The sequence below is a fragment of the Cricetulus griseus genome, chromosome 3 (assembly GCF_003668045.3).
Source record: "Cricetulus griseus strain 17A/GY chromosome 3, alternate assembly CriGri-PICRH-1.0, whole genome shotgun sequence".
In the NCBI taxonomy this organism is placed as follows: Eukaryota; Metazoa; Chordata; class Mammalia; order Rodentia; family Cricetidae; genus Cricetulus; species Cricetulus griseus.
The window spans coordinates 157,497,388-157,524,266 of record NC_048596.1 but is presented as its reverse complement, the minus strand read 5'-3'; the positions used below and the strand labels follow the sequence as shown (position 1 = coordinate 157,524,266).

The 26,879-nt window shown below is 39.6% G+C and overlaps 1 protein-coding gene across 3 annotated transcripts in view; it reads right to left on the bottom strand.

Annotated features, from left to right (window-relative positions):
* Inpp4b (inositol polyphosphate-4-phosphatase type II B) overlaps positions 1-26,879 on the bottom strand; it is a 373,594-nt gene that overhangs the window by 326,993 nt on the left and 19,722 nt on the right. For all 3 annotated transcript variants that reach the window (XM_035442520.1, XM_035442519.1, XM_035442521.1), the window contains exons 3-4: positions 19,232-19,350; positions 16,868-16,984 (exon numbers count right to left, since the gene is read on the bottom strand). In XM_035442520.1, coding sequence (XP_035298411.1) covers positions 16,868-16,984; positions 19,232-19,350 — 236 coding nt within the window. The remainder of the gene's footprint in view (positions 1-16,867; positions 16,985-19,231; positions 19,351-26,879) is intronic.

Here is a 26,879-nt window from a genome sequence, read left to right as displayed (position 1 = left end):
TGCTGAGAATGTGTGCCTCAGAAGGAGAGGATGTTGAAGAATAGTGAGGTTGGTGAGAACTGCACATGGTGCTCAGGAGTTCTCCCTCTCCAGGGAGAACCGGTGAGCTCTATGTCTGGCCAGAAGCAATAGCCCTTATGTGTTCACTACCCATCCTTCTTGATGGCACTGCACAGAATGTCCCCATTGCTTACTCAGTTTTTCATACTCTGAGCCAAGAACTGAGCTCCTGATCCACCTACCAAATAAACAAAGGCAGGTGTACACCCGCATAAGGCATCTGGATACAAACTAGAAACAGTTTTAAACTGAGTCATCTCTTTTCTTTGCAGGAACAGGGCTCTGTCCCAAATATCTGCTGACTCTCACCAGCACTATTTTGAATGTCTGACTCTGTGTGGTGTGGCATAGGGGAACGAGCCCAGCTGAAGAGCCCAGGCCCTCATGTGTCATAACTTCTATTTTTGCATCTCTATATAACACATTGGTGCCCTTTCCTAGAGTCAATGGTGAGAAGATGATTAGAATTAGCAACTTTTATCCTTTTGAGGTTTTGAAAATCTGAGATAGTAAATCGCAAACACTTAGAGAAAAACCTATTTTTGTGAAATGATTGGAGTGGTTGCCATTGAGGTATAAAATATATAAGTAAAAATCAACAGATATGTGCACAGTGAAAATATATAAGTAAAAATCAACAGATATGTGTACAGTGAAATTTGATTTAACTTGGTGTTTACTGTCATGTTGGAATATAGGAGTCAAGGGTACATGCTCTGGGATTGAGTGACTGTTCAAACCTTAGCTGGCTCCGTGATGCAGAACAGATTTTATTTCCCTGCCTCCGCCTCAGTTTCCTCATCAGAAAAACGACAGTGAGCCAACAGACAGTGTCTTTCTCCTACTGAGATGTTATAGAAGTTAAGTGAGCTGAGCAAATGTGCTAGAGGACACCAGATGGCTTGATATCCCATCATGCCTCTGTTCAATTGACATGTGACAGACAGGATATGAAAAGTTTGCTATTACATGATAAGTATGAGGATGATTCATGCTTAAAATATAAATAGCTGAGCATGGTAGCAAATGCCTGCAGTTCCAGCTACTAGTTACCTGTGAGGCTGAAGTTGAAATTGGAGGGATGCTTACTTAAACTCATGAGTTTGAAACTAGCTTGGCAAAGACAGTGAGAACCAAGATTAAAAAAAAATAGTAATACATGAACAGAAGTATGCCAGGTAAAAAGTAGTTAGGGAAATATCCTGACTGCCTTTGATCATATTTCTGAATAAGAATTTTTCTATGGTTTTTGTTAAAACAAACAAAGTGAAACAAAAACTGTTCCAATATTAACTGTAGAATGAAGGTACAAATAAAGACTACAGAATGAGATGCTAGTGAGTTAGCTCAGAGGGTGAAGACACTTGCTGCCAAGCTTGATGACTTTTGTTTAGCCTGGAATTCCATGCTAGAAGGAGAAAACCAGGACTTGAAAGTTGTCCTCTGATGTCTATATGTGCCACTGAACGCTTGTCCTGCCCCATTTAGATAAGCAAATGTAATAATTGTTTTAATTATAGAATATAAAGGCCTGCGGGAATAGCAACAGTGATTGTCTGTCAGGCACACAGTTTTGCAGTGATCTAACTCTGCCCTAACAAAATTATCCTGACTGTCCCTCATTTGTAAATAGAAATCCAGACACATTAAGTAGCTGGCCCATGTTATAGAACCAAACAGCAGAATCTGGACATAAACCCAGTGCACAAACTTAACAATAATGTCAGACCTTTATTCGAAGTAATGGTGCATTTTCACTTTAACATTAACTTTTATGAATGCTCTGGGTTTACCAGGGAATCTCACCTAAGTAAACATTTACAAATACATGAAATAAAGAAATTGATTTGTAATAGAATGGAGAGCTTTCCATACTGCAGTGTGGCTGAGCTGGTTTAAGGAAACAGAACCAATCCCAGTACTGAATGCCATTTCTTTCATAGTCTTCCTACTATTCTTCAATAACATTTTTTTAAAGCATGTTTACTTGGTATCCCTTGTTTTTGTCAAACATGTCAGGAACTTTTTTGCTGATCATGCTGTAAGTAGTAAGCAATACCTAGACAGCACAAATCTCTTGCCTTCAGAATCCATAGTGAAACTCTTCATGAGGAACAATTTATCCCTGCCCCCAATTTCCAAAGGCACCATGGAAAATGGTTTTCCCACTTGGTATTCAAATGATCTAGACCCAAGGTAGGGATACTATTATTTTTCACTTGGTAAATGATCCAAAGAAGAAATTGAAGCATAAATAATGTTGCAGAAGAAAGCTTGCAAAGTAAGATCTACAAAGTAAAGCTTGGGTAATTTGTCTAAAACATTTATTCAGAGATGCTAGATCCATCTTCTGGATTCCTATTGCTTACTACTCCAAGATTTACAGGAACTGGGCCCAAGTTGCTCCGGTGAGCAGATGTGATCAACACAGGCTAAGATGACAGTTTTTCCACACCCTCATTCATACATAGCCCTTTCAGTGCTGTTTGAGATTCAGCTTTGATGGTCTCTTCACTTTCTTTAATTTCTAAGCTATATTATTATTATTATTATTATTATTATTATTATTATTATTATTTTCTAATACATTACATTCCAACTGCAGTTTCCCTCCCTCCATTCCTTCCAGCTTTCCCTGCCACCTACCCTCTCCCCTCTCCCCCACATCCTTCTCTGTTTCCCTTCCAAAAAGATCAGGCGATAGCAACCAAACATGGCATAACAAGATGCAATAAGACTAGGCTAGGAAGCCTAGTTGCTTCCAAAACCTGGAAGCAACCTAGATGCCCCTCAGCCGAAAAACGGATGGAGAAAATGTGGAACATTTATACAATGGAGTATTACTCAGCAGAAAAAAGCAATGAAATCTTGAAATTTGCAGGCAAATGGATGAAAGTGGAAGAAAATATCCTGAGTGGGGTAACCCAATCACAGAAAGACAAGCAGGGTATGTACTCACTCATATATGGATATTATACATAGAACAAAGGACTACCAGCCTATAATCCACACCACCAGAGAAACTAGGAAACAAGGAGGACCCCCAAGAGAAGAATGCATGGTCCCCAGAAGAAAAGGAAGGAGACAAGAGCAAATTGGGAGCACGGGGGAGAGAGGATGGAGGTAAGAAGGAGAGAGCGAGAGAAGGGGAGCGGTGAGGAGAACAGGAGGACTGAGATGGGAGAGGAATAAAGGAGGGCAAGAAAGGAGATACCTTGATAGAGGGAGCCAATAAAAGTTTGGAGAGAGGTCTGGCACAGGGGAAATGTTAGGTGATCCACAGGGATGACTCCAATTAAGAATCTAGGCAGTGGTGGAGAGGCTGCCTTTGATGCCCTTCCCCTACAATGAGATTAATGACTACCTTGGTTGCCGTTCCTAGAGCCTTCATTCAGGAGCTGATCGAAGAATAACAGGTACTCACAGCTAAACACTGAGCCATACTCCTGGAATCCAGTTGCAGAGAGAGAGGAGGGATGAACAAAGGAGACAAGAAATCTGCAGAAACAGTTGACCTGATCTAGTGAGATCATGGAGACCCTAGTCATAAAGCTGGGGAACCAGAATTACACCGAACCAAGCCGTCTGAGTGTGGGTGCCAGCTAGGAGGCTGAGGCAGTCTATGGGACCTTTAATAGTGGAACCAGTATTTATCCCTAGTGCACAAATGGACTTTGGGAGCCCATTCCCTATGAAGGGATACTATTGCAGCCCAGATACAGGAAGTAGGGCCTGGGTCCTCCCCCAAATGATGTGAGGGACTTTGATGATCCCCAGAGGAGGGCCTCATTATCCCTGGGTTGTGGGTAGGGGTAGATTGTGGGGTCAGTGGGGAACATGGGAGGATGGGAGGGTGAGGGAATGGGGGGATTGATATGTAAATAAGAGTGCTTCTAAATACAAAAATTAAAAGACTAGGCTAGGCACATACCCTCAAATCAAGGCTGGATGAGACAATCCAGCAGGATATCAGCTACTCTTTAAATAAGGATTTTCCAAGCGGTCAGTGACACCCAGTCACTAAAACCAATGTTCCTGATATCTCTGTTGATCTGGCAGTGTGTCCCTTTCCCTCCATCCCCAAACGCTCTCTACTTTGGTTTCCACCTGTGCTATATTTCTGTCTTCCTGTTTTTATCACGCTTCCTCATTTGTAACAAAGCCTCACCACCCCTAATTCCCACTGTGCCAGCATGGTCTAAGTAAGGCTCTATTCTATATCTGGATTATTTTCTTGATCTATTTTCATTTTGAAAAATCTTTCATTTTTCCTGGTCACTTCTACAAGCCTTTCTCCCTTATCTGTATTTCAAACACACTGTTGTTTAATCCAAAAATGATTCCAACTTGCCCCTTTTTCACACATCCTGGTACAAAGGGAAAGAACAGACACATGAGAAGCAGTCCTGGCCAATGAGACTAAAGAAAAGGTGGGGGAGAGTTTATGTTCTCTAGTAGAAGTGGAGTGGGTGAAATCCTTTCTCTGTGACTTCCTAGATTAGATAATCAAACATAATGCCCTAGAAGTGCAGCACCTGTCTTGGAACCATGCAGGGGGGGGTTGGGGTGGGGAGTGGGGGGTGTAGTCCTAATCACTTATGCAGCTGTTAGACAACTGTTCCTGGAAAACAAGGCAAGTCTTATTACTGTCTCTTCATTCCCTGTTTCTACTTCCAAATGACTGCTTAGATTTTCCCATACGGATTTTCCATTTGTACCAAATTAATCATAATGAAAATCAATTTCATAGAATGGAGCCATACATTTGTGTCATCTTTAAACTTAATACACAGCATTTTATATAGAATAATAGTTAAAGGAACTTCCAAAATGTGATACAGCTAAACCCCAATGCAGCAAATACAGCCTCTAGGAAGCCCCTTTGAGGAAGTGGTACTGACTATGGAGCTCTTGTCTCACACTTTCATGATTTTATTGTGGGTATTATCAACTTCCTGGGATAAGATCTCCTGATCACTTCACAACACATCTGAGATTCTCTCGGATGTCACTTAGCTCATCTACACCTAAGCCTTGTCTCTGTCACTCAGCAAACCATGGGTGGGCACCAATGATACTAAATTGTCATCGAATTCCTATTGCATAATTGTAATGTGGGTTTATCACAATGAAAATGAATGGTCAAAAGATGACCAGGGCCATTAAGCTTATGAACTGAGATCTGCTGGCTTATAGAAAAATCTAGCTTTGTCCAAGGCATTAGAATAAACATCTACAGTCTTCAAATACCAAGACCTCTTTCCTTCTTCAGAAGGCTCAACATAGAGGCAGATCCTGACTACATCGGTTATCTTCAGCAGTGAACAGATTGAAAGTCTTCTTCAAAGTGAAAGGACCAATAAAATTAGGTATACTTTAACCCTGCTGCTGAGACACTTCTTATTGTCCAGTAGGTCCACCTTTAGAATTGAACTCTGATCACAATTAACTATAACCTTGAGCAAATTAAATTTGGTTTTCAGTTCTATCTATGTAGTGAAAGAATAGAGATACCGTGAGAATCAAATGTGATACTGTGAAGACAAATTATTTCTGTCATGTTCTATGTCAATTACTTGATCTTTATTTTTTTGTTAAGCTCCAAACAGAATTAAGGGTGAAATAAGTACATAGCTGTAAAATAATTTACCTTCCTCTTTAATCTACCACTTATTAATTACCACTGCTCATACACTGTCCAATGTGTAATTAATATGGCATTTTTGCCTCTCTTTCACTGATCTTTGATGTTTCTGGGAGTCTTACTGGTTAATCTATAGAACTGTGGAAGGGGAGAGGCAGACTTTATGCATATTTGGGAGATGGTCATTTTCTCAGATGTTGCTTCCAATAATCTAGTTAGCCATTCATGAGTTTCAGGAGACTGAGCTATAGAAGAACCATTCAGATAATCTTTTCCACCTTGTTAACATTTTTTAAAGCAGAGGAACCCCACATGAAGCATAGACAATTGTTTTCTTGCTTCTTTTACTTTCTGCCATGTCCAAGGTCAAAGAATCCCACAAAGACTTTAGATTTGGTGCCATATGAATGACATCTCAAATATCAAACTGGATGGTGACTGGGATAGAAAGAGGGACAGGGTGACTTTCTTGTCAGTACAGCAAGTATAAGAAGTATTTATTTCTGACTCTCATTCTTTCTTACAAGTAATTTCAGGATATAGAGCATAGGCATATTGCCCACTGTAAGGGAACAGAAATGAGAACACAGAATCAAGATGGCTTGGTTACAATGGAAGGTGTAGGCATGGCTGTGCAGTCTCCATACTTCACAGCCTCCCTGTCCTTCTGATACAAAGAGACTCGGGGAATGAATGTCACAGTATCAGAAGGCAGAGTATCAGAGCATTCTTTTAATAGAAAAATGGGGTTTTGTTCATTGCTCTTCACATGTGTTGAAGTGACAAGCACCAGAGCATCTTATAGACCTCTACCAGCCACAGATAACCCAACCAGAGCACAGATGAGCTGTCAATCTGAAAGGTCCAGAGCAAAGATAGTCAAACAGTCTGGCACCATTGACACATACAAGGTCACTGGAAAATGTAGCAGATGTGGCTAATGTTGGCATTCCCTTTGCATACTGATTTTCTAAAGCAACTTTGCAGGAGTTTTGCATCTTTCCAGTCATTGGCAGAGCAAGCATCAAAGTCTCCACTTCAAAACAGTAGATGCTGAGATTCCATACCCACACAGTCTATAGCAGATCTGAGCCTGAAGCCACTGACTTCAAACTCTCTGTTTTCAACTCTCAAACTGCCCTTCTGGTTGTAAAGGAACCTATGAGGAGGACAAAGAGGTGTGTCCTTGACCCCAACTGTGGCATGTTCTTGGAACAGCTTGCTGTCTGCTATGTATCTACTATCTCTACATGATATTCAGACCTTTGTTCTTGTAACCCCTGGTGTCGTGTCGTTTCAAAATGCTTCTCAATATAATTGTCCATTTCCAGTATGGTATCATCTTTTCTCTGATACCTTCTTAGGTTTCGAGGAGAAGCAGCTGTGTATGCTGATGATAGCAGCAGAGGGAGGCAGTAATGTGACAAAAGGCGTGCTCTGCCTGTGGGCTACATGAGCTGTGAAGGTTCTTTGTAGAGAGAAGAAGAGCATTGTTATTCTCTGAGTAAAATTTCCAAGTATATCTTGGCCTTTTTTCAGCTACAAATGAACTTTAGCCTTGAATTTAAAATTTAAAGCTTTACCTAACCCAACACACATGCACACACACATATACACACACCACATGTACAAACACTCATGAATATTAATATATAGATTCATACTTAAATTTGTGTGTATGTATGAACCACAACTGTATGCTAGAGTTTCTGAGATAAGGCCCCGGGTTCTTTGTTATTCTGAGACCTGAGAAAGCAGCCCTGTACATTTTACTCCCTCTCAGCTAAAATCTGATAATGGCAAGCAAGTGTACCAGCTTAAACAATTTTTTCAAATTCTAAGCAGAAACGGTGTCAAGTTAGAGTTGAATATAAGATGTCTTCAAAAAAACTCAACTGACAATGTAAAACATCAACATGCCATAAAAAATAATAAGCCAGTTATCTAAGTAAGTTTCTGTGGCATCTTCCAAAAGCAAGTCATTAGGGTTCCAAATTATGCCTACAGTTAGTACACAAGACTAACATCACTGTATACTCACACACTGAATTCCTTAGGATGTGGTACATGAAGCCACAGCCAGCATATCATTGAAAGCCCTCCTTAAATGAGCACACCTTCAAAGACAGGTTGAGTTAAAGTGTGACACTCGAGCAACAAAGACCATGGCAAGACAAGAACAAAGTCTTTGTGATAGGGAAACTGATTCCCCTTCACTCTCCTCATCTTGGGCCATTTCCTTCTCTTGATGCACACATGACTTTCCCATTCATTTCAAAACAATTTTTACTTCAATTTAATCTAACCTGGTTGTAATTATCATTCCATTCAAATAACTCCAAGAGAAGCCTATGTTTCTTTAGACTTTCCTTTTGTTCCCACTGTGCTGTGTATATAAACTTGCAGTAATTAAAAGCTATTCCTAGCCAGAGCAGTGAAAGCTTTTGAATAACTAACTACTGCTCCTTTCAAAACAGACGAAATATTTTGGCAGTGCATCACACTTCAGTTTTGCAAAACGAAGCATTAGTAGGAATCTAATACACGACAAATGTCCCAACTGCCCACATTGGTCTGTTTAAGGGTTCACCACCATCAAACAGCAAGCTTACCAAACAGTCGTTCACAGAGACAGCTGTGCCAGATGGGCTGCAGTGTAGATAGACACACCACTGATGGCCAGGCAGACAATACGGGCTAATCTACCAGGCAAATATCAACAGCTGAAGAAATCTTGACGCTAAGAGGGCAGGGCCAAGCATCCAGAGTAGAGGAAAATAATATGGAATTAAAGCGGGCCCTTTCAGTCCGGGGCTCCAGTTTCACTTACAGACCTCACAGGTTGGTCAGGCATCAGATAATTTAATTAAGAGGTAAGTGATGTGAGGTCCACTCTGAATTATGAATGAAATATATATAGTCTACTGACTCTGGTTGCATAAGAAGGCTTCGTGATGGCCAACAGCCCAGGTAAACTTCCTCCTACTTTGTTCAGGGAGTCTTCACAGGCTTCAGGAAGTGTCAGGGTGGCTGCAATATTTGTCCTTCTCTACAATGACCTGCCTTGGGGTGTTTTCAGTGGACTTTTGCTGACAGCATGTCCTTCTATCTTCATAGGCCCACACCTGCTAGCAAGCTCCCTCCCGTGTGCCACTTGTTCACTGTGGGCCCTCCTGTGTGGGGGGTTGGGGTGGGGGCATTCCACCATGACAGCCCTGATTATGGAGATGGCATTCTTCACAGAACAATGACAAAGACATCTTTCCTTTTAAATGATCTTATTTATTTACTTTTGTTTTCTTTTTAAAGGACACATTCGAAAAAGTTAAATATTTTACTTTCATTGTCACGAAACAGCTAATTAAAATACTGACTTATTACATTTCCCCTCGTTAGCACTTGACACTCATTCATTTAGATTTTATCCTATCATTAAATATCAGCTTAGACAGAAATAATATTCTTACATTGGCACAATAGACTTCCCAAGACTGTATTTGAATTTTTTTGCACTGCTGGGGAATGTAACTCAGGGCCAAATGTGTGATAAACACATGTTCTAACTCTAAGCTAAACCCCAGCCACTGAAAGAACTATTTTAAGTAACTTATTAAGAACTTAAAACATCTAATACTCACATTTTTATTCTATACATCTGTGAGTTAGCCTTTTGGTTTGCTGTTTTAAGTAAGGTGATCTATTATCATGATTATTTTTATTCTGCTTTTATTTTACTTCATATTATTTTCTCTCATTTTTTAAGTTACTTTCTTTCCTTCATTCCATCTATGGTATGGATTCTCCTACATCTTTCTACATTCATAGAACTCTATACAATTACACATACATATGTAGTCACTCTTCATCATTAGCTATTGTAAAAAAAAAATAATAAAAGATAGCCAGCTCTGGTGGCTCAACTAATAATCCTAGCACTTTGGAAGTGGTGATGTCGGGATTAGGAACTAGAAGCTAGCATTAGCTAGATAGAAAATTTAAGGCCAGCCCTGTTCTACTTTAGAGTCTGTCTCAAAAAAATAATATTAGCATTTAAAGGGGGCTCTTAATGGATTCTGCAGCATCCTGATACCAGATGGTCTTTCTGGCGCTTGCCCTTTTACACCTCTAACACACTTCTTTCACAACACCATCATGATGCCCTGTTGGGTGACTATACCTCAGTTTACACACATTTCCCCAATGGCTGCAATGAGCTAGACTCATTGTAGCATTTGCAGGAAGAACATTTGAATTTGTTTTTAAGTCTTGGTATTTTGATTCTGTGGAGCTGATAACAAGGAAAAATATGACTGAAGCAAGTATACATGTACTCCTTATTATAAGATATCCCTTAGATTACTTTTGAAAGATGAAAAACCCATTCCATCAACATTTTATAAGGACACACTTTTGTTACAGCCCTGCTGAAAACGGTCTTCAACACATTTCAGTCTTATAACATAATAGTCATACTACCTTTCCAAGTTTGTGTTTCTAACCAAAGAACAAGGTAATATTTCTGATGTACTTTCCTGAACACTGTCTCTTTAATTCGTTGTCCAATTTTTACTACATTTTTCACATAGTTATTTTCATATAATAGAAATTAAGTTCTTAGCTTCAAATTGCAACAATTTTCCATATCTATTTCTATCTCTCTTTTTATGCCATACAACCCCATATATAAATCTTAGATTACCATCAAGTCCATAAGTAGCCATATATGTATTCAGAAAATTTCCCTTGCCCCACACTTCTGTACAATATGTCTTAATTGTACTCAACCTATTGAAATACATTTCTTGATGAAACATGGTAACTACATGATTTTCTTCCAGATAAATAGTTACCATATCAACTTATTGGGTGAAATAGTCCATCATTTACTTGGAGAGTTAAAGCTGTCCTAACCATATTAAATTATCATGTGCCCTGTAGTCAGCTTCCAGATCTAATAGGCCTCACTTCTCTGTTTGTATATTTCTGGGACCCCACACAGCTTTAATTGCAATCACTTTATGTCATGTTTTGATACCTGAGCAGGTAAGTGTTATCATTAGGTTTAAAACCATCCTTGGCTATTCTTAGACAGTGATTTTCCCCATATAAACGTATACTTAAAACCCCTTTTCATTTGTAGTTGTCAAATACTATGAACAACCTAAATGTCTATTAATAAAGAGATGAATAAACAAATTGTAGACTGTCACAACAGCATGCAATTTAGCAAAAAAAAAAAAAAAAAAAAAAAAAGGACGGGATATAGATTCACATAGCAAATTAATCTAAACATTATGTTGGGCACTAAACATTATGTTGGGCAAAAGTCATTAGTCACTAGATGAAACATACCATATTGTTTCAATCACATAAATTTCACAAATAAATGTAATACCTATATGAGCCTAGACACACATGGGAGGGCGTAGGCCCTGCTCCAAATGATACAACAGACTTTGAAGATCCCCCATGGAAGGCCTCACCCTCCAAGGGGAGCAGAATGGGGATGGGATAGGGGGTCAGTGCAGGGCAGGGGAGGGGGGAGAGGGAGAGGGAACTGGGATTGCCATGTAAAACAATCTTGTTTCTAAATTAAATTTTAAAAAATTAAAAAAGGTTATCTGAATTTGTATGTGTTATCAGCCAGCTGCATAAAGGCAAAAGGCAACTTTCTGAAATAAGTGGAATAGTTTCCACCCTATCTTGGGCAGAAGTTACATGGGTATACGCTGCTAATAAACTCATAACTTTATCTCCACCCATGTTATTATATGTAAACTATACATTAAAATAAAATAAGCACCCCATTTCTAACCAGTTTTCATCAGGCACATGGAGGCAAACTCACTTAGAAAGAGTAGCAAACTTGGAAAACTGTGAAGCCCTTCTGTGTGGATCTCTAGCGCCATTATAAACTATGCCTTACCAAAGGCCAAGGCTGAGGGAAGGGGCAGGTTGAAAGGGCCACAAGAAACACAAAACTAACAAAAAAACAAGCTCAAAGGGGAAAAAAGAAGTTTGGCAATAAACATAGACATTGCAAAAATAGTCTGACCACTATTTTTTATTTTCCTTTATGAATGGTTGCTAAACACGCCATTATACAATTATACAATATACATTATATAATACATTTGGACACACACACACAAATATATTATATATATATATATGAATCTGCCCTATCGTCTAATAATTATACCCTCAGTATATATCCAACAGAATAAAAGCACAGATGTCTTATGTTTCATTTATCATTATCAAATACTAAGAACAACCTAAATGTCTATCATATATATATATATATAGATATATATATGTATATATATCAATATATATATATATATTTGGGTTATAGATTTTTCCTATCTGTGAACACTGATTTAAAAAAAATAATAACCCTTTAAGCTCTATTATAAGAGTGTTCTTAATACATCTACTGAAGTGAAAATATACCACAGGGGTGAAAGTGAAAGACAGCTGACCAACAATGCCTGTGTCACAGCACTGTAGTGATCTTGGAGAGCCAAAGTGTTTCTAGCATGGTCTGGCATTCTGCAGACACCAGCAGAGTGAGTACAATAATAGCACATGTACAGGACTGTTGTGACAATGAAGGGAGGCATGCATGGAGAAACAGAGTTTTAGGGTAGATAGTCTCAGCTGCCTCCCGCCTCCCACCACACCATGACTCTCCCTGATAACATAATCTGTGTCTTAACTGCTTAGAGCAAATGTTCTGATAGAGCCAATGCAGAAATCACAGACAAAGAAAACCAGATCCTTTTGTCTAGAGACTATTCTGTACTAAGGCTAATACACCTGGGGCAGAGAACACAGGAAGCAATAAATTTGCAGGAACCATTGATGCAGTTGGTGTTCTGCCAGACTTTAATGGAAAGTTAGAGCAGTAACTGGCAGTTTTGAAAGTGAGGTAGGCTACATCTCCTAACCCTGGGATTGTCCAGTGACCACCATACACCAGATTCTATGTTATGAGCTAATTCAGTGATGAATAGAGCAAAGAATTATTTACCCCCAGAGCAAAAAGAGGGAGGTCAATGGACATTTGTGCAAAATAGGGCAGAAATTCACATTTCAACTACAGGTAAAAGCAATGCTCTGATTTGACCCAATCAAATGCTGGCTGATTGAGAAGTCTTCCTCAGTAGGGCTGAAGGAACTTTGTCCAGTACCTCCCAACACCCCAAGTTGCATAGGAAAGAGGAGAAACAAATTTTGATAATGATATTCTTTACCACAAGTTTCTACTTGCTTGGAACTTTGCACAGTAATATGAAAGACTCCAATCCCTGCTTGTCCCTGAGGCTGACTGCAAAATACATTTGTTTAAATTTCAGGTCCAGGGAGATTTTACACCTCTCTTCTAACCTATGCACTTCTGCTTCAGATTTTAAATCCCTTCAAAGCAGTGGGATATTAGAATAGCCTATTCTGAAAAAATATATTTTTTCATAATGAGGGAAGGACCAAGATGTTACAAAGTCGTGATAATGACCTTGACACGTCCCATCTTCCTCCTCAACCCACAGCCCAAAAGTATCCATCTATTTGTCCCAGAGGACAGTGCCACCGTGCTGTGGAGTGTGAAGGATGTAAAAGAGGAAGAGTCATTCTAAAGCAACAGTTAGACTCTTCTCATTTGTTATGAAGATTAATTGCATTTCTGTTGAAGTCACTGAGACAATCAATCTAGGGTCCAGTTGTTTAGAAGAATATAAGAACAGCTAGGTAACTGTGTTAAGTGCATTGCACGCACAGAGAAAATATCACCTTTTCTCTCTAATAGCATCTAACACAAATACATCTTCAAGTTAGCATAAAGTAATGAGGTGTCACATTTATCTGACTGGTTAGCTCTGAAGAGTGATAAAGTCTATAGGAAGACACAGACATCCAAGTCATTGGCCTCAGCCCACTAGAGGACTCAGTCAATTTAACCAAGAAGACCTGATTATTCTGGGTCTAATTTGATTAGACGCTTGCTGGAATCAAATAGTTGAAATAATTTAAAGTATCACCAATCTTCCAAAACAGTCACAAATTCACAGTCTCATTTCTTTTGGTTTAGAATTATTGGGATCTAAAGCACTTAGGTTGTTACAAACTTATAAATTGCATTTTCACCCACCTACTTCCTCTCCCCACCCCAAAGAGATGCAAGGTTGCCTGTATCTCTGGGGACTATTAGCATATTTAATGAATTGTATTTCTATTTACACTTCCATCACCAGGACTACTCTCCTAGCTATTTGAAGGAACAGGTTACGCTTAGTTAACAGTGTTTGGTGAATGACAGCCAACTGCATCTCTTAAGTATGCTCCAGTCTCCAACATTTTATTCTACAACTAGAGTTTCCACCTTACCCAATACCCTAACATGAGAACATGGCCAATCAAGGAAAAAAAGTCTTTAAGGGAATCCACAGAATGAATTTCCAGAACTAAGGCAAACAGAAAGTGTAACTGATGAGTAAACAGTTTACTTATGGAGGATTAATAAATGGGTACACTTTAAGTGGAGGGGGCTGTAGCAGATTAAAACACTGTGAGTGGTTAATATTATGTTAAGGTTTCCATGTGAAATATGTACCACAGGTTCATGTATGTAGATACCCTCCAGTTAGTGCCTTTGCTCTTGGAGATTGTGGAGCATTTTTAACATGTGCCCCAGGTGGTAGACTGAGGACACTAGGAGTGAGTCTTTGGGGGGTGATAATCAAGTCCTACTTCAGTTCTTCCCCACCCCTCTCTCTCCTGATCTGTCAAGATATGAAGAACCACGTTGTAGATTCCTGACACCCTGGACCAAGTGGCTGCTAAGTCTCTGGCTTCCTGGGGACAATACACCCAAGAGTGAGCCAGAGTAAACCTTTCTTCCCTCGAGTCGCTTCCATCTGGAGTTTCACCATAAAGACAACAGAAGTAGCTAATAAACCTCTGATATTTCTAAAAGAATAGCAAACATAACTCTTTCAGAACAACTCTTAATTTATGAAAGGTAATATTACTGAAGCTCTACCCTACTCACAATCTCTGTCCTTTTTGTCTGCACTTGGGTACTGCTAGAGGATTTACTTTAACTATGTGTGTGATACAACATAAACCCAACTATTTCTGCTTTCTGTCCTTGTTCTCCATAGCATCCTCAGCTCATTATTTCTCAGCACAGTTTCATCATGGCCACCCACCATTGACAGCACCAGCTCTACTCTCATTCCTCATTGGATGATTCCCCTCTGTTCCTTTCTCTTATCTGATAGAAGTTTGTGGAGAGGGGAAAGAAGTTGGGGACTTTGTGTATAATCCATCAGGCCTCATTTACATCCCACAACAGTCTTCTTTTTCTTGTGCTATTCCCAAAATCAAGAAAGGAAAAATGAAAAATCACAACTCCCAAGAAAATAAAAGGGAAAAATGTTCCTAAATTCTTGCCTCTGTTTTATAATACAAACAGTGCAGAGGAAAGGAAGGAAAGATTGTAAGATTCAGAAGGCCAGAAAGTTGGCTGTGAAACAGTTTCTCCTAGAGTGACTCTATAGAAAAGGTCTGAAAGTGGTAATGGACAGGGCAACATGGAGGTGGAGGGCTTTGAAGGGTCTCGCCCCTAGATAGTTACTGTAGGTAACTAATGACTTCTGAGAGAAAGAGAATTAGCGTCTCCCAGGGATGATCCCTTAGGCTCCATCCAATGCAGAGTGGTCAGCCGTAAAACCATGTACACATAAGCAACAGTTGAATTAGAATTCTACTTCAATTAAAAATACAGTTTTTTAGAAAAGAATAAAAGTTACTAAATACAGAAAGTGATTTTGTTCACTTGTCTTTTATTTGGCTTTTACATCTCATGAGGAACTATGGCGCAAAATGATGACTAGGTAGTAGTAATGCTCATGTCACTGTATATACTGAACCCTAAACAGTTTACATACATTTACTCATTTTGTTCCTGATAACAATGCCTCAAGGTAAACAATTAAGAAAAACAGATACAGAAAATAAGTTCTCTTAGTCACAGAGTTGGTAGGTGAAATAAATCCAGAAGCCTAGCCATACAACTCACTTCCTTAATGACTGTAGAAGATTGACATGGCTATTTTTATCCCATGAATATGTTCACATTTAGTTGGGCATTTATTTCACAATTTTGAGAAATGAATGTTCCTGGTTCAATGTATATAAATATTTTCCCTCTACTGGCAGTTTGAGTTCCTTCTTTCTACATTGTATAGAGTTAGTATGGTCCAAACAAAAATGTCTAATTAAGGCAGAGTCAGGAGTACACTTCCCTCTGTGTGGTTCTTCAGGCCTCCCTTGGCTTCAACCAGAATCCTCCTTGGAACTTTCTGGTCTAACTGCCATCAAAACTCTCCCTTGCCTCATGTTTCATTCTACTGCCTTGAAAACATACACATTTTCACACTAGCAAGGTACTTGAGGGAAGCCTGGGCTGCCCTCTTCTCAGTGTCTCTTAGCTACATCAAGACCTGTCCAGGAGTTGTAAGAAATATCTCCATGGACAGTGCCAGGACACCTATGTGCCTAACCAGGAGAGAGGACTCATTTGACAAGAAAATCAAATTAAATAAGAAGCTTGAAGTATCAAGGACAAGAGACCATTGCCACTTTGCAAGTCCTTGATATTAAGGGGCAAATTAAAGCATCAGTCAAGTTTTTCTACTAACCCTATGTAGGGCAGTAACAACATCAGGGAAAATAGTTTCTCTAGGCATAGTATTAAAAGATAAATAGTGGGAATGGAATACTGTCAATCTCCAATATTTAGTAATTACAACATCTAAAACATTTGAACTATTATTTAATCTGTTCCATTTGTCTTCACCCCAAAATATTATCCAGTCAGCCAAAAATTGCAGCAAAAATATAAGCTCAGAGATCAAATCAGCCTTCTTAGAAAAGAGATAGGTCTCTTCAGCAAGCTTTTGTTCCTAGCTAATTGTCACGCTGGGCTGGTAACAAGCCAAATGCATTTGAACAACACAGCAAAGTACAACAGCAAGACAAATATAAATGCAGTACAAACAGCTCTCTTAAAAAATGTTGGTAGAGTCCAAAGTCCGACAGCTTGGCAAAATATAAAGCCCACTCTCTATTCCCAGAGAAAGAAGTTCAAGTACTTACAGTGTCGTGAGACTTATCCTTGACATCATAGACTGTCAGTTTTATTCTAGTCTCTTCATAGATGGGGTACTCGGGTGGGAATGTGACACCCGTCAAGAACAGTGGGTCTTTTGTTCCCTGAAACAGTATAAGCAGATAACTAGGATTCAATAAAGCAGCAACTGTATCGGGCAGCATGCAGGGACAAATGAGAACACAGAGAGTGTGTCTCTGTCTGCTTTTCTAGGAAATAGTTCTATTAAAAGAGAGCTCTAAAGAGCCAAGTGTTGCTGTGGGCCAGAAGCCCAGGGCCCCATTGTACTGAGGGCTACTGAGCAGGCTAACTTGCATTTTTTAAGTGGCTAAGGACTCTTGAAAAACACCTTGTTTTCAAAAATTGTAAGCAGAACATATCTTTAGGAAAAGTTGACATTCCATTCATATATAGTTATTATATATATATATATATATATATATATATATATATATATATATCATTTAGACAAATGATCTAAAATGCACCTCACCAAATTAAGTGAAGTTTTTTTTTCTTTCCTCAAACCATTGGGAAATCCTGTGCTATTCTTTTAAAAAATGTTTTTTTTTTCCTTACTCTGCTTCAATAGAAAGCTATCTCTATGAGTGTGTGATTGTTATTAGATGTTTAACAGTGACTTTTTAATTCCCCAAAGCACCTTAAAAACCAGTGAGAAGAACTCTAAACATGATGGATTGGGAAAAAGAAATTATGGCTTGGAATATGGTTCCCAAAACATTTCAGTGCCTCGGAAGTCCCTTCTTGAAAGCTGGTGTCTAACATCACATTACACACACACACACACACACACACACACACACACACACACACACTTGAAAATATTTAAAAATTTAGGAAGCCAGTGGTCTACTAAAGTTTCTGAAAGGCTGTGGTATTCATTTACTCACTCATTCTTTTATCCTTCAAAAGACAAAATGCTCTTTTCTTGGCATCATGTCGGACACATTTGGAGAGAGGCAGTGAATAAAACAACAAAGAAAGCTGTGCATATTCTATATAAAAGTTCACATAAATTACTTTTATAGTTTTGACAATGAATTTCAGGATATGTATATTTTATCATTGGAGAATAATGAGGGTAGTAGAACAAAACCATAAGAACAAAACCAAGTTACTTTAAAATTTGGTAATGTTTAAAAAATAACTAAGTTATAATAATACTTGAAGTGTTTTCATTTAACACAAGGACTTTACAATTTTAGTCAAGCTGTCTTTTTATGAGGAAGACTGCTTTTAATTCAACTATGAACTAACTGTACATTGTACCAGCATTAGAACCTGAAGTCTCCAAAGGGCAGATTCGGGGCTGCAAGAGGGAACAGACACAGAGCGGCTACACACAGGATTTAGGTCATTCCAATAATAGAAGTGACTCTACTTCAGTCTGAATCATTGGTTACACCCACTGCTTCAAAGCAAATGGTGAGCTAAGCCAACCAGCCTAGAGCAGACTGCCTATGTTAGTAGAAAGAAACTCCTCATTCTGAAATGTGGTGCTCACAAGTCTATGAAAAACAAAGAAGCTGAAGGAGCTACGAGTATACTCTATGGAGCCCCAGATGTTCAAATAAGTATCTCACTCACTAAGGTCGTGAAATGTGTTGAGAGAACAAAAACATCTAAAGGGAAGCACTTGTCCTGTTGAATCTGAGCCAACACACTAATGAATTTCCCTGAAACACATTGAATACTGCATTAGCAACAATAAATGTAAATAGGAAATCTCTCATCCCATTAGTAATATTTACACCCTTTGCCCGGAAACATTACGGCTAATCAGGTTAATCACCTACCTTTCTTTGGAAAACATTGTGCTTTGAGAAACACATAGTAGAGAATATAGAGTTTGTGCTATTGGGCCGGACTGGCAGAGGAAAAACTTCTGAGCAAAAAAACCCTTCACCTGTTTTAAACTCGGTGAGTACTTTAAACTTTTTCCATCATTAAATGTGTTCATTCCATTTTATTTAAAATCAATATAGACAGTAGATCATATACATAGAGACACACAAATATATAGACAAATATTCTGTTATCCGGGAATCCACAGTGGAAAGTTTTCTGTGGAACAAAGCTAAAACCTTTTAATGGAAAGTCAATTTTTTCCCCATGTGCTTATTCTGCTTGGGCTTTAAAACCTCAGATCTGCATTCCTTAATGACAGATGAAAGCAACAGCAGGGCCATAGACCACAGCTAAACTTATGTCAGCTGTTGAGAGGGCGGGCGAGAGAGAGGTAGGGGGAGGAGAGACCAGCATGCACAATGCTAGCAGACAAGAGCGCGCACAGAGAGACAGAGGCTGGGAGAAACCCATGCCAGGCTCACCTCCACAATTTCTGTGCTCGAGTACCTCGTCAGCGTCTGCTCCACAGGGTGGATTACTGAGATCTGCACCACTGTATTCAGCTTCCGATCACAGACAGGAGCCACAAGATCCTTGCAAGCTGGCAACAACAGAAGAAAGAAAAACACCTCACTCGATCGATCTCTTAAGGCAAACTTCTGTCCAGAGCTGAAAGAAACTTTGTCTATTCGCCGCCGAAGGAAATCTCCTGGTTCTCAGCTGGCTTTACAGAGGAAGTCTCTTGGAAGTACCTTTCAGAAATAGGAAGTCACGTGCTGCCAAGCTGAATTGAGAGTTCATTTCCACTGACCACATTTGCACTTGCACATGGAAGTCTCGAGTGCGCTGAGATCCCAGATCCTGTGTGTGAATGTGTACACACAGCTCAGGGACTGAGGGGCTTTGACTGCTCCTTAACTCCCGAGGCATTCATTCTCAGGCTTGCCTCAAGTAAGTTAATTTGGGCCACAGCAAGGAAACTCAGGTGTCTCTTGTTGACACAGGCTGTGTTAAGTCGAATGTCTGAATGCACTCTTCACGTTCCTCCCCTACCTGTGTAGAGAACTAGCCTCCTTCAGTCCTCCACCCTGCGGAAACAGGAAGCCTGATTACCCTACCACAGGGGAGCTCAAGCAGAAGAGGAAGCAGGCAGGCGGGGGTTAAAGAGCCCTCTGTCTGGAATTCAGGGAGAGAGTAACTCCGATAAGGACCTGGAAATTGCTGCCCAGGGGCCACACATTCTAAGAACTTTCCTTTGAAACAAGCCAGGTCCTGTTACAACTCCAGCCACCACACCATGTTCACTAGAATATTTTCTCCTCGCACATAGCATTCCCTAGTTTTGGAAAAGGAAAAAGTAATAGGGGGGAGGGGCGGGATGTTCCTTTTTTCAGTAAGTCCGGTATTAATCTCCTCCCTATCCCCGCCCCCTCTGATTTTGAAATAATGAAGTCTCATGGAATTTTTTGAATTTCTACTCCTTGAAATCAACTATTAAGTGTGAAAACAAACAAACAAACCAGTGCCCTCACTCAGGAGAGGGTTTAAACTGCTGGCCTGCACAGGCTGCAGCTATAGCTAGGGTAAAAGCAAAGCAGCGCTGAGTGGTTCATGGTGATGATGCTCTACACTGTCCTCACCCCTCACTCAAGGACAGACCAGGAAGACAGGCAGGGGAGGAGGGTGTGTTTACACTCTGTAATGCACCTCTGCAATTTGCAGGGCTACTGGGACAAAGGTAAAACAGCTTAAATTTGAAACTTGAAAGCGAAGCAATTTATAGATGCAATTATCACCTCCCAATGACTAGCAGATCACCTTATTTATAGAAGCAGAATGAGAGAAAATGCAGGCGCTTTGAAAGGGAACCAGCCTGGTTTAGGTCCTCTTCTGAAAACTAAGCAATGCTGGGTTATTTGGATGGGGGGAGGATTATTTAGCTTCTTCCCTTCTTGCCAAACTTGGGGTCTTTTTATTCCTGCCTGGTATTTTGTTGTTAAATTTTCCTTACTGAAACCACATGCCTTAAGCAAAACAGGAAAGCATGGGTAGACAAAACAGCCACAGCTTATTCAACCTTCACCATTTTTGAACATTCTGCTCATTACCTAATCTTCAGAATGTATCAAAATCCTTGTCTCTGTTTCCCTCGTTGGCATACCAACTTGATCTGCCCTTAGAAGCCCCAGTGCCATTGTCATTTACTGCTTAACCCAATAAATACATGTAAAAATAAACAAACAAAAAGCCACTACACACAGTTTCAATAACGTCAGCACATCAGTGGAAAATGTCTCTCAGTGGGAGATTTAATGCACAATGCTCGTTGGTGGTTATTTTCGTCACTTCCTTTACTTGCCTTATGAGTGTGTTTCATTTTATCACTCCTCTTGGCTTTCTGCTTCTCTCTGTGAACATCTACTGAGGCTGACAAGTATCTTGTCTTTGGGGTTTAAAGCTAAGGGCTTTGAGTTTCAAAACCATGCATCTCACCCACTCTCTGGAGGCAGCCTCACCCCTGTCTTGTGAGCTCTTGACACCTTTGATCAAAATAAGTCATATCTCTTATGAGTTCTTATCGGGCTTCACTGTGGCTGTGGTTATTCCCAGAAGCAAGCAGCTTTTCTGTGGTTCAGCAGAGAGCCTCTCGGCTGCACTTCCCATAAGAAAAGACAGCATATAAAAAGGAGACTCTGCAGCTCTTCAGGTGCCCCAAGAGCAAGCTATGAAGAGTGCTGACAACATGGCCATTTGTATTCAGCTACTGTCTAGGTTCAAAACCAGGCACAGAAAACAATAGCAACAATAGTTACATTGGAGGGTGTGCTCTCATCTCTCTTCTTCCTAAACAATAGCCCACAGCATTTACTGTTCCTTAATACTAAGGCAATGAGAGTAATAGAGAGTGCCTGAGATCAAACAGAATTCCTGAAATATAGCCCTGGATTTCCTGTTTTCTAGTTCTGTGGCACAAACTCTGACACTCAGCTGCCTCATCTGTCAGTGTGGAAAGGACCTAGGCCTCTTATGTTTGAGCTTTTACATACAAAACTCATGATTGCTAATATCGCTATATTAAAATTTAAGAGTATTTGATGTTATTGCTATGTAAAATAATTTTTACTGATATAGTTCTATACCTTTATAAGTGCCATCTATGACATACTGCATCTCATAAAGTGAAATAGATAAACATGGATCTATGTCTCCTGCAACTGCCCCGGGGGACTGGTGAAGGCTACATCAGAGGATAATGAAAGGAGGTGCTGCCCATCTGAGCATTAGGAAATCTAATCTGCATGGGACTATTCAGCAGTCAATGAAGAACTGCCGTGGTTTCAATAAAAATGGTCCCCGCAGGACCTTAGTTGGTGAAAGACTTCAGAAAGATTAAGAGGTGTGGCCTTGTTGAAGGAGACCTGCCACTAGGGGTGAGCTTTGAAGTTTCAAAGAATGTGTGTGATCCCAAAGCTCTCTTTCTGCCTCCTGTTTGTGGGTCAAGATGAGAGCTTTTCGCTTTTCCTGTGTTCTACCATCATGGACTCTTAACTCTCTGAAGCCACCAGACAAATTAAACTTTTTTTTCCATAAATTGTCCTGATCATGGTTTATTATCAAAGCAATAGAAAGATGACTAAGAAAAGAACCCTAAAAATATCTTACAGAATCTGAAACTGTTCCATTTGTCTTCCAAAGCATTCTTACCTTGGCCTGTTACCACATGAAACTCAACTCCAAGAGTCCCCTAGATAAGTAGCCTTCCTCACTGTATAACACTAGAAGACTGAAATACTTGGGGATTTCTGTGTCTGCTCTATTTAACGCCCCCCCCCCAAACGCTGTATTTAATGGTTTCTGGAGAAGACAGAGACCATTTTTCAGTGGTGTAGCCATTAGTAAGGTGACTTTGTCTTTATAGATAACACCTGGCTTACCAGAAACCCTAATTTGACACATTGGGCCATCAAAATAAACAAATAAATGACATGAAAGCAGAGGTGAAGTGGTTGGAAAGAGGAAAGGAATCAATGGGAATAGGAGGGAGTCAAAAGATAGTAGTAGGTGATAAATATGATCAAAATACATTATATACATATATGAAAACATATAACATATAGCTCATAATTAGACATAACAAATTTGTGCAAATAAAATGAGGAAAGTACCTAAAAATTACATAGCTGATTACAAAATAATTTTAGGTATTTAAGTTAAATGGTATTAGTGAGTGATGCACTAATCAGTAGCTTTTTAACGTGTGCTTCTGTCTGTTTACTGACTTTGTTGGACTGAACTATCGAAAGCATTTCCCAAGATCAAGAGTTTACAGTACCTATGCTGAAAGGTTGGTATGAAAATGTGCTCATATGTGGGGCGTTGGTGGCACATGCCTTTAATCCCAGCACTTGGGAGGCAGAAGCAAGGTGGATCTCTGTGAGTTCGAGACCAGCCTGATCTGTAGAGTGAGTTCCAGGACAGTCTCCAAAACAATACAGAGAAACCCTGTCTCGAAAAACCAAAAAAAAAAAAAAAAAAAAAAAGAAAAGAAAAAAAATGTGCTCATGTCCATTGATTGACTGTTTTATACTAAAAAGCAGAAAGGAAGGAAAATAAATGAATAATTAACAGAAATTATAGTTTTTGGTTTTCATAGAAATATATAAGCTAATTATGAATTATTCTCTTCTTGGTGACTTTGACATAACATCTAGCATTAGGAAGGTTCACTTTCTTCTAAGATTTTGATCAAAGTGGCTATAAAACATACCCCAGCTCAGGTTTGTCTAAGGGCTTGCTAGGGGCATCTCTTGTCTCATAGAAACACTCAGTAGAAGTGTTATGATAAAATAAATTGTTTCTTGGGTGGAGGCTAAGCACAAGAGCCACCAGAAAATGAATGAAATGGTAGCCAACGTGACCTTATTCTAGGATTTGTTCAAACTCTGAAATCCCAGCCACTGTGTAAGTGAACACAAGAAAAGCCACAGTATCTACCTTCTGCTAACCTTGACCTGAGGGCTAGAAGTTGCCAGTGTCTGTCCTAGATGCTTGCAGCATGGCTTGGATGTCTAGAAAAAGAAAAGGTATCTTCTGCTCTGGTAATTATCCTGCTATATGAGATCCTGAGGTTAAAGAGCAGGCATCTTCAGGGCTGCTCTCAAGTCAAAGACTCCATCATCCTCAAATTACTGTCATTACTAAATAAGCTATCAGCTTGTGTTTCATGCAGTTAACTAAATCTTGCATGTCTGTTAGGCTCAAAAAGCCTTTGCATCACTCTGGGCAACTTTCGCTGGAGGCTGAAAACTGTACCTTGGCTCACATCAGAGAATACACTACTGTCCAATTCAAGGAGGTCTGAGCCTTTCACTGGATGGGTTAAAGTAAACACACAGAGGTACAGTATTGAGGGAGGACAGTTTAAGCTTTGGGGCAGCCTGTGTTCATAGACAGCCCAAACAATCATCTCCTACTACCCAAAAGCCATTTCTCCTGTGAGGCTCCACCATTTTTCTTGCCCCACCAACATCCAGCATTAGTAATAAGTGGTAAAGTTTATCCTCTTTCTCCAGAACTGAGCAGATGAGGAGTGTGTGTGTGTGTGTGTGTGTGTGTGTGTGTGTGTGTGTGTGTGTGTGTGTAAAAGGCTGATTTGTGATCCTCCTGCCTCAGTCTCCCAAGTGCTGCTATTAAAAATTTGTGTCACCACACCAGCACAAAACCTTGCAATTAAAAACAGAAACACAGAATCTGGGCATCCCAGTGGAAATTGCCCCTTTGACTCATCAAGTGTAGGGAATTCTCTGCCCTGATTGCTCTTATGGAAACCTGAAGACATATGCCAAAGCCTGTGAAGATCAAGACAGGAAGTGCTCTAGATCTGATGTGTGGCCTTACACACACAGGGCTTTAGAAAAATAAACACAGTGCTTATGGCTTTTCCCAAATGACACTGTTCTTATCCAAGCATCTCCGCGATTAGGATCTGCCTCTTTCCTGACAACTGAGGAAGAATGCTACAGCCCGAGGACAGTGTCTTATCCATGGCTCATCTTCTTAATGTGTGCTTACATTTCTCCAAAGTACCACTTATATATTATTTCTCCTTGTACTCTAGAAAATTAGATCCTACTGATGAATTGATAAGTCAATTTAGCTTGTGTTCCAGTCCAATAAATCATCGGACTCCATTATAGGGCTTCACAGTTACCAGTCTACACCAGTGATTATGTTTAGATTAAGTTAATTTACATCATACATGGAAGGATATATAGAACACTTAAAAGCCTAATAGCCCCTCTCCCTAATTGCTTCTCCAGTGTAATAGGCTTTCTCATTTTTAGTTGCCTCTGCCTGCCTGGATTTCTTTCTTCTTTTCTTTCTTTTTTTCTTGTGTGTGTGTGTGTGTGTGTGTGTGTGTGTGTGTGTGTGTGTGTGTGTGTGTGTGTGTGTGTCTCCTTTGCCTCAGGAATTTTAAGAAACAATTTTCTAAAGCCTGGGATGCCAGCCTGCATAGCACCAAGTAGATTCACTAGACAATGCTGCCTAATTGCCTAGTGCTATGCTCCTGAACACAACTGGGTGGGAGCAAGTGGCATCCTGTACAGTGTTCCTGCCTGGTACCCACACCCACACAAGGGGAGTTCGATCAACAGCTGGGCATCTTTATAAGATGAGCTTAGAGTTGCTTCCTGACTCTAATGGTACTGAGCTGATCTATGGCCGTTGACATATCCCCTCCTCCACATCCATTCTCGGCTCTCTGAAATTTTTAGGTATCTTTAATTTGTTGTTTACTGTCTTTCATTTTTTATTTTTATGTTTTTACCCTTTATCTCTTTGCTCCTTTTAGTTTATTTTTTATTAAAATTGTCTGATTTGTCTAATTTTTCTCATAGGTTTTGTTGCTTTGTTTTCTTCTCTATATATGCTTTCTTCCCTAATAGCTCTAATTACCCTCTAACATGTACTTCTCATCATCCTGAAACATACAAGGTCTCATGAACTGTGCCTTGTATGGGACTCTCAGGGTCAAGGACAAATGGCAGCTTCTCCTCTCAGTTTACTAACCACTTTTAAAACTTCTGTAGAAAAATTTAAAAATGTTAATTTCTCCTTAATTGTTGTGTGGGAGATTTTAACTAACATACACTTCCCTGAAGAGAATATAAACCATATATAACTGCCAACACAACCAAGAGTTGTCAGAAAAATAAGAATAAATGTATAAAGGTGGGTATGTTGGGGAAACATTCAAAGTCTTTGAAATTTTTCATTTCAGTAAATTCTTCTTTTCCCATTCTAGTCACCAAGTTAAGTTAAAATTATAAAAAACTGATTTCCAAAAATCACTATATTTCTTTCATGAAATATAACATTTACATTCGTGTAACTTGTAATGATAAGAGACATGAATGTGTGCATCTAAATCGCCACCATATAGACTTTACAATTGTTCTCCTATAAGATAATACATGAAATATGCCAAGATTGTGGGACTAGTGGGACAGTAATTTCTGGAACACAGACTCTGTTTAGGCAGCTCTGTGATGAGACCCTTTGCTTCTGCTAATGTCCAGGGCAACAGTATGCTGCCTGCTGCAGCCTCACAGGCTCATCAGGTCCAAATGTACATTTTCTTTGACAGTCAGTCAGTGGATATCTGTAGACTATGATGTAAAGCTCCAGAATGAAGATTCTCTTTTTCACTTTACCCATAAGCCAGTGTTCAGTCATAGTTATTTTTCTGTACAGCTTGCTCTTCTGCCTGCTCAATGGAGGGTCAGCTTTGCAAGCAGATTTTCAAGACTGTATACTCTTGAGAGTAGAACTCAGATAGCACTTGAGGAAAACATGAAGCTAATGCCATGGGGAAGAAGCAGATGACAGAATTCTTGAGGAATTGGGGTGATGATTTACAAGCAGGAAAGTTAAAGCCCTGGCTTCAGAAAGATTGCTTTACAGTTCTTGCTGCATTGAAATTTGAGCCCCATTGCTCCTAAATTCCATTACATTCAATTCACTTATAAATAAAACTGATCTCTTCCTTTTAAAAGGCTAGGTTCCAGTTGGGAAATATGCCTTGAAATAAAATGTCTTACTTTGTCATGTACAGAACAATATAAAAAT